Consider the following 11,908-nt stretch of genomic DNA (forward strand, 5'->3'; position numbering starts at 1 on the left):
GGGTTTCTATAAATCTGCAAAGCCGCATGGCAAGGTGGCTGGGAGTGCAGGTGCATTACCTTGCATTAGCTCGGCCAAGTCACAGGTAATTAGTATACTATAGTTAGCACGGAGTACTCCGTACTCTGTGGGGTTATATTGGAAATTATTCTGGATCCCTATATCAGTCTATAGAGTACGACATCAAGAGACTACATATACTTCCAACTCTTCAAACCAGACTCAACACTAATTCAAAAGTGCCATATCATTTGCAAAATCAAAGACCAAATGTTAGTAGCACACAGAGTCAGGGTATCGTCAGTAAATGACATAAAGGGCTCTCGCACAGGAAACACGCCAAAAGGTATATGAAACAAAACCAAGGGCCCAATGCGATGCCAAATGCAATAAAACCAAAAAAATAAAATAAAATAAAATAAACGTGTGAGACCAATTTCACTTGCTGGCAATAAGAGATTCGGCATTAAACCTCACAGGGTGGGGAATGACCAAGCGGAGGATGAGAGAGAGGATAAACGAACGTCCATGGATCTATACTGAATCAGGCAGAGGGCTTCTCGGAAGTGGTATCGTCCTCCCCCTCACGCGATATGGGAGGTGACTTCGCTGTGTCGGAAGATGGCGACTTAGGCTCTTCTGGCTTATCTGCCTCATCTCCAGCCTCCGGGATCGCCTCTTTTTCACCTTCCTGCTGGTCATCACCCCCACCCTCGTTGCTCTGCTCCGCTGCCTGCGCAGCAGCAGCTTCCGCCTCTGCCTTCTCCATCTCGGCATTGCGGGCCTGCTGTCTATCCCAAACTTCTTTGCGGATGCGCTCGTCCTTCGCAGTACGGAGGCGCTCAGTCTCTTCGAAGCCACCGCTCTTCTTCAATTTACCTTCGTCAACAAAGGCACCCAGTTCCTTTTGGAAAAGACCGATTCGCCGAGTCTCAAGCTCCACCTTTCGTGCTTTCTCGGCTCTCTCAATGGCCTCGAGTCGGCTCTCGTGGTTGGGTCGCAAGGCGCGGACTTCGCCCAGGACACCATCCTTGGCTTTCATAGGATCAATGGTTGGGTCAATTCCGAGAGTCCTAGATGGGGCGCGGACAGCGGTGCCACTAGTTGGAGTTGTCAGGACCTGCTCCTTTGTAGCCTGCTCCACTAGGGCGAAGGTTTGAGTTGCCTTCTCGAGATCATCTTGCAAGTCGGCAGCGAGGTCCTCCTGCATGGTAAGCTGGTCTCGTTCTTCGCAAACTAGCTGTAGCTCCTTCTCCCAGATCTTAGTCCAGATGGGCTTCTCGCGAGCAAGGAAGTCCTGCATTTTCTTGATTTCTTTCATGACCATGCTGATGTCACGGCTGACACCCTCCAATTGTCGTGGGAGAGGACGAACGCCGCGGGTCACGACATCCTTCCGAAGATCCTCAACCAAATCTTGAAGATCATCGACACGAGCAACCAGCCGCTCGGATTCACCTGCAAGTTCCTTCTTGCCAGTGTTGACACGAGCACGACCAGCGTCACCTTCATAAGAGGGTGTGGCAACGTCATCAGCAGCGGTCTTGACCTTGCTTGCCTTGGCACGGACTGCACTCATAGAACCTGTGATATCGGCAGTGAAGTTAGAATAGGTCTGTCGCAGGACAGCCAAGTCACGACGTAAGGTCTGAAGCTCGGCAATTTGACTCCCGCTGCCGGCAATCGATGCCTTGGCATTCCCTGCAACGGCAGCTGGACCGGAGGCGGTTGGAGGAGCAGCAGCCAAGCGAGCAATTTCTTTGGCAGCTTCAAGTTGCCGATCGGAAACCCGCTGGATGATATTTCCTTGGCCAGAAAGGGTTTCTTTGACACCTTCGACCAGGAGACGCACACTTCCAAGGCTATCATCGAAATGTTTCTTAACTTCATCGAGGTTGTCAACGTTGAGCACCAACACAGACCGATCTTTGACATCGGTAAGATCTTCCAGTTCATGTCGGATGCCTGAAATGGGGTCTTGAATATAAATTTCCGGCAAATCAACGCCGTTATCGTGGGTATTCCAGGCAAATTTCTCTATAAAAGCAAGCTGCAAGCGCCCAATGGTGAGCTCTGCAATGCCATCTGGAAGCACATACTTCTTAATTTTGCTTTTATATTGAAGGAATAGTGTCAGCTCTTTGCCTGGCGAGGGTTGCTCAGTAGCAAATTGAATAGCTGACGTAGGTGTTGCGATCTCGGCGGAAGGTCCAAATGTTTCCGCCTTCGGGGTCTGGGGTGCTGGCTTTGCAGGCTCAAAAGCGCCTTCGAGCGTTGGCTTCTCTTGAGGCAGTGGAATAATCGGAGGAGGGACGATGCCATATTCCCCGGTATTGCCTTTTTCTTCAGGACCATGCGCTTCGCCGGGCGTGTCGAATGGTCCGGTAGCACTCTGTTGTGGCTGTACTGGAGGTGCAGGAGATGAATGGGTGCGTTCTTCTTCCACGACATCCGGAATATCGGGTGGGGGGGCTTGGGCACCCTTGGCAGCTTCCTGTAAGCGGTTGTTGGATCTTTGTCTTGTATGAGTAAATGAGCCTCGCAGACGGACCGCATTCAGAGATTCGCGGACATCACGACCGCGATTGGGGATGGGAGAGTTTTGAGTAGGCAGAACAGGGACGCCATTGGTAGAGGTGCCTAAATGTTTCTGAATTTGATAAGCAGAGAATCGACGCGATGCACGTCGCTCCAGCTCTCCACTTCTTTGCAAAGCCCCCAATGCGTCATCCTCCTTTGGCAGGGGCGGAGGCGGAGGCGCAGAGAACCCGGTGGGTGTCATATATGTTGAAGGCGCAGTGGTATTGGCTGCGGTGGCTCGAGGTGTTGTATCATTATCGAAGGGGGTGGGTTGAGATAGCATTTGCTGTGCCTCTCGTCGCGATAGTTCTCTTTCGGCATAGTTGGTCGTACGTGGTTCGGTCATGGAAGGTGCAGAGGAGGTTCGAGCAATGGCCGGTTGATCCTCCAGAGAACCTCCGCTGCCATACCGTCGGTTTGATCTTCTGGGAGACTGGGAATTCGATGGCATTGTGGACGCGGCAGCTTCATCATACAGCTGACCAATTGCCTGCCCATTAGCGATACTTCCTGCACTGGCTTGCCGTGCTGGTGCGGGTCGGCCATCCTCGCGCTGGTGTCGCGACCTTAAGCGAGCTTGCTTCTTCTTCAACCCTTTTAACAAGTTGATGATTATATCGCGAATTCGGGGGAGGTATCTATCGAGGCTCTGGGAAGATGCATCTTGGCTAAGAGTGTCTTCAAGTATGGTGCGAAGGAGGTCTGGTACGGGACCGAGGTCTGAGGTGTCAACTCCGATGGCACTGAAGGCCCGACAAGCCAAGTTAAATTCATAGCCCAATCGGACGTATACATCCGACACGTCATTCTCCGATGCTTGCTTTCGAGACCATTGAGTTAATGTTTCGAGCAGTTGTTTTGTCGCAACCAAGAGATGTGTCACGCTCTTTTCGATTTGGGATATTTGCTTATCGGGCTGTGCGTGGGGGAAAAGCACCAGTTCATTAGCGACTGGAAGATATGCAATTGGGTGGTAGCTAGAGACTTACCTGACTCTTGGATTGGGATCGAGACGAGGCGGAGGAACTGCGACCGGACTGCTGGGTAGCCATGGATATATCGGCACTGCTAGACCCCGAGGGTCGCTGAGGGGAAGTTTGTTGACCCAACCGTTCGGGATAGGGGAGCTGGGTTTTTGGAACGTCGGAGGACTGCATAAGTACGGGCTTAAATCCAGGGTGTGAGAACAGAAAGTGAGAAATAAGGCAGAAAGGTGCCAAGCATGTGTGAGGATGATGCCCAGCCTCCTGTCACCCGAACCGAAGATCAGCCAATACGCATAAATACCATATTTTACTGTATCCTGTAATAAATATTCAATCAACGCGTCAAGTATTCAGTACATGTAGTCTACATATTCACATAGTATATATACAACCAATTTGCCATAGAATTCTCCATATACCTATTTATACCTACATTATACACAACATTTCTGAATATAAAAAGAGCTCCTTCTGACATAAAAAGGACAACATCCACTGATAAGTACCCGATTGATAAGACCTCTGTGCCTTAACTGTTCCACTTCTCCACTCTATTTATATACATTTTGGTGTAGGACGTGGGTTATTTATATTTGTATTCACATCTTTTGTACTATCTCTACTCCAGGGAATAAGCACAGCTGCGGCTCTGCTAATACAGAAATACGACCCCAGCACATACCTATGTAACTCCATCCCCGTCTCGAATATAGAAGGAGACTAGCAAAGTCATCGAAGAGCTCAGAACGTGCAATCTAAAGTTATTAGGTTGTGAATACCATGAGGGGGTATGCCGATTCTCTCTTTATGTGTCAAATACCATGTTTCCCCCCAAGGTGGGTGTCTATTAGAGTGCCCATCCGATTGGTACGTCCATTCGATGCAACTGGAAATGAATTCCATCAGATATACATAGATCAGGTCAGGATCCTGAGATTTGCCTTAGGTCACAGTATTTAATACACACCTGTGCATCGCCTCAAGCTTTATATCTCGCAGCTATAACCATTCACAATATCTTGTTACTCGCTTCTCCCTTGGAAATTTACACCGTATGTAGGTATCTATGCAGGTATCTAATACCTAACTGGACACAACCCTGGAGGCCCGGGGACATCGGTGTAATAAGACAATTTCACCACTCAGCCAAAAAATTACATCAATTGAGAATGATATATATGGTAGACACTAAAGCTCTGCGGAAACACTGGAATCTACTTAGGCCCTGGTCTGTTAAAGAATGGCTAAAATAGGAAAGGTACTGAAGAAGTTTTGTGGAATTAGATATACTTGACCTATAATCTCACATACATGTACAGACTTGAGCATATATGTACATTAAAGAGGGAGCAAGATACAAGTTGGCATACCTGAACAAGTCCGTGAATGACCGATAATGTGATCGTACAACATGTATACCTGCAGTTTGTTTTCTATTGGTAGTTCATGTTAGCTTATGCATCCCGAGGTAAATCTATCTTAATAGATGACCCTCCTTCGCACAAATGTCATCATTTCTATACTTAAAAACTCTACGGGAGCTACCTCAGCCTGACCCGTACTCTGTCAATAACATTGACAATTGGCCTATATGCCCAAGAATACTTACTACACTTACTGATAACATTTGGAAAAAAAAAAAAAAACAAATATTGGAAACATTTGAACATCTAAAAGTCAGAAAAAAACAAGAAAAGGATAAAAAAAAAGAAAGAAGGGTGTAACACACAAATACAATACCATACGCGTGACTTCCTCTCCCCCCCATCAACTTGCGACAAGCCCATCTCTTCTTTCTTTTATTTTTTATTTTATCTGTTCTTTCCCTTTCATTCTTCTTTCATTCTCCATTGACATTCCCCGGTATCTCCACATTGTGTGGTTGCTTATCCTTTCCCCCCCTCACTTTGCCCCCCTAGTCCTGTTTGTGCAGGCGGTGTGTTGTGACATCGTGCCTCATCCTCGCGGCTTTCCGCCGTGTGAAGTTCCACGACGCAAGCTTGCCCTGACTGACACCAAAAGTCAATCAATGGCTTCTGCTCTCAACTCTGTGCCGGCCAACAACGCGTCTGGCAATGCCAGCGCGGGTGCCCCCAACCCTGGCCGATCTACTCTGAGATCTAGTAATAGCAAGGGGTCCGACAGCCGACGACAGTCGGGCAGCCCTGGAGATGGTGGACAACGGTATGTTTCAGCCCTTAAAATCAAACTTGAATTTCCATCACCTCCGGACTTGAGATACTCCCCTATGTTCTTATCGTCTTCCCTTGTCCTCTTGAGCGATTGAACTCGTGCACGCGCCTTTGAATCGGTGAGCTCTGTTGCAGGGCATCGAGTTGTGCACCACCAAGAGCCAATTGAAGCTGTCGGATTCGATGACAGAAATGTTCTGCTCTCTATTTTGTGACCAGTGACCACTAACGTAAGCATGTTCTACGACATAGGCGCACAAACTCCCACAAGGCCTGGACCCAAGGGACTAACCCCATCACCCAACGATCTTCATACACTTCGTCGAACGGCAACGTGACCCACCAGAAACAGTCTGGGTCTCCAAGACCCAACCAGAAGGAGTCGACCACCCCTGATAGCCATGCTCATGACCGCCTCGTCTTCTTATTCGCCAGCTTCATTGTTAGACCAGTCGCACCACCATACTGTCAATTAATTCTAACCTGGTACCTAGGGCCTACACACCACCATTACCACCAAGACCGGAGAGAAGTTTACTGGTATCTTCTCTTCTTCGACCATGGAACCCAACGAACTGTCGTTCCTGCTCAAGATGGTCCAGCGGGTCTCGCAAGATGGCCAGCCCCGGGCAAACGGCGTCAGTGATGTCGCAACTCCGTACATAGGCCACGCGCCCGAACACATCATGTCATTTGATATTAAGGATGTCGTCGACATTGCTGTTCCAAACGTTACCACAGCCGAAGTTTCAGCCAAGGAACCAAACGGTACGGGTTGCTTTGTTTAGTCAGATTCGTTTGTGTATATACTAATCCAGAGCACAGGTGCTTCCCAAGGTTTCAGAACTGACAGTGATATTTCTGGAAACCTAGCTATGCGCGAGCGCACCTTGCAGCGCTGGGAACCTGCCGAGACTGACATTGATATGTCACTTGACACCAGCAACACTTCTGCCGGATGGGACCAGTTCGAGGCAAACGAGCGTCTTTTCGGCGCCAAGACCAACTATGATGAGAACATCTACACAACTCGCCTCGACCGATCGGATCCAAACTACAAACAGAAACAGGCGGAGGCAGCCCGAATCGCCCGTGAGATTGAGGGACAAGACGTGGAGAACTCTCACATGCGCGAGGAGCGTGGCCTCGTGGCGCCGGACACTGGCGACCAAGACGAAGAAGACAAGTACAGCGGTGTTCGCCGCGAAGAAAAAGCATTCCCTCCTCTGCTTTCCGGCCAACCAAACAAGTACATGCCCCCCGGACGCCGCCAGGCAGCTCCCCAGCCTGCTGCGACTCCTGGTGCATCCGCCAAACAGCCTATTGCTTCTCCAGTCCCCAGCGCTCCTATCCCCATTCCCTCCCAGACCGCAAAGGAGGCTGCACCTTCGGACAAGCAAGCTGAGCTGGCCGCATCGCTGCAACCCTCAGCAGATATCGAACAAAAGAACACCCAGGGCAAGAGTGTTACCCCCGCAGTACCTACTCCACCCGCTGTACCAGCTGCAAAGCGGGCTACACCTGAAAATGCTACTGCAAACGTGGAGGTAGAGGTGCTGGATCATTTCCGTCAGTTCGCAAATAGCGAAAAGATCAAGATGCAGGAGCGCCGTCGCAATCAGGCCTCATATGACCGAACCATGAAACTTAACGAGTTGATGAAGTTTTCCAAGAGCTTCAAACTCTCGACTCCCGTGCCAAAAGACCTCGTTCCAATCCTCGCCAAGGACCGACTCAAGCAGGAAGCAATCATGCAACGAGCGCTGCAACATGGTGATGATAAGGCCATCCCGAAGGTTACCACACCTCCCACTGAACAACAGCCCGCTGCTCGTGGTACCGGACCCACTGGGGCTGTGACCCCATCTGCACCTGCTGATCGTCAGAACTACAACCGCACTCGCCAGGGCTATCCTCCCACCGGACCGCTCGCTGGCGCTGGTGGAAGATTCCCTCAGCAAGGCGTTCAGCCGGGACGTCCTGGTGTTGGCATGCTCAGTCATCGACTAGCGGACAATCTGCAGCAACGAAAGGGGGCGGGAATGGGACCTGTTCCCACTCCTCTGCCCATTCAAGATGCCCGTGGACCCCCGACAGGTCCTGCCAGCGATCAGCAGAGAATCACCAGCCCTGTCAAGTCGCAGGCTGGGTCTTCCGCAGCAACCAAGCTCAATGTCAAAGCTATGGAGTTCAAGCCCAACCCCGCCGCGAGCACTTTCACGCCTGGTACCTCGGCAGCAGCTGCAAGCCCTCGGCCTTTCTCTCGTAACCGCTCTGTGTCACGTGCCACAACGCCGACTGCATTCTTTGGCCCAAGGAAGCCACTGCCTATCTCTGAACGACCATCGATTAGTGACCAATTCAATCCGATCAAGCGCATGAAGAAGGATAACGCAGAGTCCACCGAAAGGTTGGTTATATTGAATGGAGGTATCCCACCACCCTACAAGACTTTGCCAACTTGGGATATTGCGGATGGCACCGAAGATAAGACGTACGATCAAATGTTCAAACAGCCCGTTGGCGTGCCGACGGTGTCGCCCCAGGGCCGCTCCGCCTCCAACAACACCAATATTCCCCAGCAACATCAGGTGCCCTTCCACTTCCAGCAAGGTAACCCAGCCATGCCGCCAACTACTGGTCCTGCGAATGGCCCCCATGGTCTTCACACTCAGGGTGCCCATGGCCCCCCTCATGTTGATGATCATCACCGCATGCAGCTGTCCGCGTCGAACTCCCAGGTTTTCCCGTCCCCACGGATGCAACATGGATACCCATCCCCTATGGCTCCCCATGCCCAGCTTTCCTTCGCACAACCGATGCCTCAATTCTATGGTGGCCCTCAACCCGGACACATGAGACCTTTCCAGGGTGGTGGTCCTCAGTTTGTGAATGGCGCTCCTATGATGGTGCAGCAGGCCTCAAATGGACCCTACATGGGAGTCCCGCAGGGCATGACTCCGTATAACGCACAGATGCCTATGTACTCGCCGAACCCAGGCCACGCCTATCCCCAGCATACACCTCAGCCGCATAGTGGCTACCCAAGCCCGAGTCGTGGTGCACCAATGATGATGCACCAGAACTCGCAATCTGGACAGCCTCCTCAATCATTGATGTTTATGCCTGGACAACCCGGGTATCCCCAGCAGTCGGGACATAGTGAGTGTGGCCACAGCCCCCCATCCAGCGTCTCCAGTTTTTAACCAACCCAGTGCCTCCCAACCGTGGCAACTACCCACAGCAACCTCACTTTTCCTCAAGCCCCCATCAAGCGCATCATTTCCCACCTAACCAGCATCGGACACCCAGCAATGGCTTCAACCAAATGCCTCAAATCCCACCCCAGATGTCTGCTAATACCCCAGCACCAACACCTGGAGCCTCCCACCCGGCCGAGGCAACGGATGAAGGAAAATGAACTACACGAATCATGAAGCCGTGAGCGGTTCTCTCGCATGACGCTACATCTTATCGCTTAGCTGTGACTTCTCTGTGCTCTGCATTATTGGCAACCGCCAACTCAAATACCCCGGTTACGCTTACACCACCGCGCCTTCATTTGTTTCCTCGTCATCGACGCGGTCTCTAAAACATTTGAATTCCGCGTTCGACTTCATGTCGTCTCAAGACTTACTCAGTGAGTGAACAACTTTCGTGGCTTCGAACAACATCCGCTAATGCTGTGATCAGACATGACAGATCAACATATCAGTTGTGCCTATTTATTTCTCAGATTTCGATCTGGAGGTGTGCATGAAAACTGAATTTTTAGGCGACGAACTCGTTCAAATCGAGCACTTGATATGCAACCTAGCTCATCGTCGTATACCTACCTAGTGCACAACATCTCCACGTACGTCATAATCGAGTTGAAGTCTTGAGGGTTTCTCTTTACCCAAGATGGTCTCTTCCTTCTGGTTTTCTTGTGTTGTTTCTCTTTTTTTTGTTTATCCCTTTTGCTTTCTTTGATGATAGCTTGAGGTCTGTGTGTCCTTCGTGGGCTCACTGGCATTTGAATCTTACATGGATGGAGGTGAGGTCTGCGGTGGGTTGTGTCTCGGCATGGTGGCGGTGGTTGATCGGAGGGTGATTTGAATGAAGGTGGTCGGTCTGAGGGAGGAAGCGGAGCAGTGAAGTGTGCTTGAAGATGTGTGAACTTGACAGTACAGATAGCTCCATGGATCCCTGTCCACATGGCAATGAAATGGCTATATCATAAAATTTCCCGTTATTCTGCGTAGACTACAAGAATAGTTGGCCACTCATACGGATTTGGGATATGTCTACATCATTTGATCCCAAGTAACCGCCCATTTCAAACACTTAACATTTAAATCCCCTGATAAATCCATTGGAGATCTTTGTTGCTAGTTTTATATCAGACTGGGCAATAATCCCATTTGTCATTTGCTTGATTGCTTCATTCACAGGGTATAAATGCACTTCTGTAGATTTTGCAATCAAGAACACTCCCCTTCATCTCTCTGTATGCCTAACAGAATCCAATCGTATATCTTCAATGCCAATAACTATGGCAGATGTTAGCAGCTGCAAATAGGATCATTTCAAACGAGCCAAGTGTAAGGGGAAGAATCTCCTCAGGATAAATTTCAACAGTGACAGCATCCAAGTCACAGACACCAGACATCAAGCCACCGCGGTGCTTTATCCCACAAGCCCCTCTACCCACACTCCAGCCATAAACAAACCGCAGAACAAACCCCCAGAGCACCACCAAGCATCACAAAAGCCAACCACCTCCTGCTCACACCCCAACAAATACATCTCTCCGTCTCCCAACTTCCAACCCCGCACAGCAGCATGCCCACACCACTCTTCACAGCAGATGAAAAAGAGAAAAAGAGGAAGTGAGATAAAGCAGTCAAGAATGTCACTCCCAAGCAGTCCGAGGACTACAGAGAAGTCCGTATTCCGCATAGCTGACAGAACGCCGCCAGCATGAATCCGTCCAACTCAAAGCCACCCCAACGCCAAAAGAAATGTCATCAAACCACCAAACTCCCATCTTCACCTAATCCCAAACCCTCGTACCCTATACGCCACAGCCATTGGTCGCCCACCCGTCCTCATGGGAGCGAAGCGGACATGGCAACCCCAGATAGCGGCGCCACCTCCCCGTTTCCCGTACTTTCCCGCGCCATAGACCCAGCACCGTACACGCTAGCACCCAAACACCTCAGGATACGAGATCCCGAGACGGACCTCAAGCCATGCAACACCGCAATATCAATGACATCACAGTGATTCAGAGCGAGTTCTAAGCGACAGCACGCAAGTGCCAAGCCCAGTTAGGGTACTGGTTCGGGACGGACAGAGGTGTAAATGTACACAAGGTCTCCCATGATCCAGGACCAACGCCGCTTTGTCTCAGCGTGGTCTCGAGCCATGGAGTGTCGGCTAGGATCTGGAGCTCGCTGCAGCCTGCCAGCGAACCGATGGGAGACGTATGTGTTCTGCTGGAAGAATGGGGACAACGCTTTTATGTGAGATTGGTTATTGAGAGTGTGGTCGGAGAGGGTATCGTCGTGGTATGGGCACAGCTCTGACAGTGTGGTGCCAAAGCTGGCCCAATATAAGGGAACGTCTATTGGAAAGAGATGATCGGTTCGTGCGCGCCAGGTAGTTGCTCTTGAAGTTCGCTCCGCGGCCGGTTTGTGGTGTTTTGCGTGGGTTTCGGTGTTTGAGGGAGTACCTTCGGTGCTGAGTCTTCTTTGGCGGTGTTGTGGCCTTGTCTGACCTTTTACCAGAGTGTTGCATCATTGGAGAGCGCGACTTGTGTCGCTAGAAGTGTGGACTGTGTGTGCACGCGTGAAAGGATAAGGGGCGACTTACTGCTTAATTAGTAGGACTGCGGGCTGTGGACTGGTATATGTGCGAGAATTCACTGGAATGAGATAACTGTAGTAGTTGTATAAGAATCATAAGTTTCAGTCTCATATGGCGACAAAATTAGACGCGTGGGTGAAGAAATGAAAGTCGGAGCGGAGCTTTTATTTATAACAGCACGTGGTGGCCTCAGGCCGAAGTGTTTATCACGATAAGGCGGGGGTGAAAGGAGTCGAATGTGTCTGGCTATTACTTATAACACTGTATCTGGTCTCTGATCATTTTCAGTCACTTTCTAGA

At 50.3% G+C, this 11,908-nt stretch overlaps 2 protein-coding genes across 2 annotated transcripts; one reads left to right on the forward strand and one right to left on the reverse strand.

Moving 5' to 3' along the window:
• Positions 1-544: 544 nt before the first annotated feature.
• PGRI_032940 (formin-mediated actin nucleation enhancer) lies at positions 545-3,737 on the reverse strand (the record flags this gene model as incomplete). Its single annotated transcript, XM_040791007.1, has 2 exons — positions 545-3,496; positions 3,570-3,737. 2 exons carry the CDS (start codon positions 3,735-3,737, stop codon positions 545-547), a joined length of 3,120 nt encoding a protein of 1,039 aa, XP_040644063.1.
• A 1,858-nt stretch (positions 3,738-5,595) lies between these two features.
• On the forward strand, positions 5,596-9,179 carry PGRI_032950 (putative PAB1 binding protein (Pbp1); the record flags this gene model as incomplete). Its single annotated transcript, XM_040791008.1, has 5 exons — positions 5,596-5,750; positions 6,011-6,200; positions 6,253-6,526; positions 6,584-8,920; positions 8,974-9,179. 5 exons carry the CDS (start codon positions 5,596-5,598, stop codon positions 9,177-9,179), a joined length of 3,162 nt encoding a protein of 1,053 aa, XP_040644064.1.
• Positions 9,180-11,908: the final 2,729 nt, after the last annotated feature.

Source organism: Penicillium griseofulvum, assembly GCF_001561935.1.
Source record: "Penicillium griseofulvum strain PG3 chromosome Unknown contig_85, whole genome shotgun sequence".
In the NCBI taxonomy this organism is placed as follows: Eukaryota; Fungi; Ascomycota; class Eurotiomycetes; order Eurotiales; family Aspergillaceae; genus Penicillium; species Penicillium griseofulvum.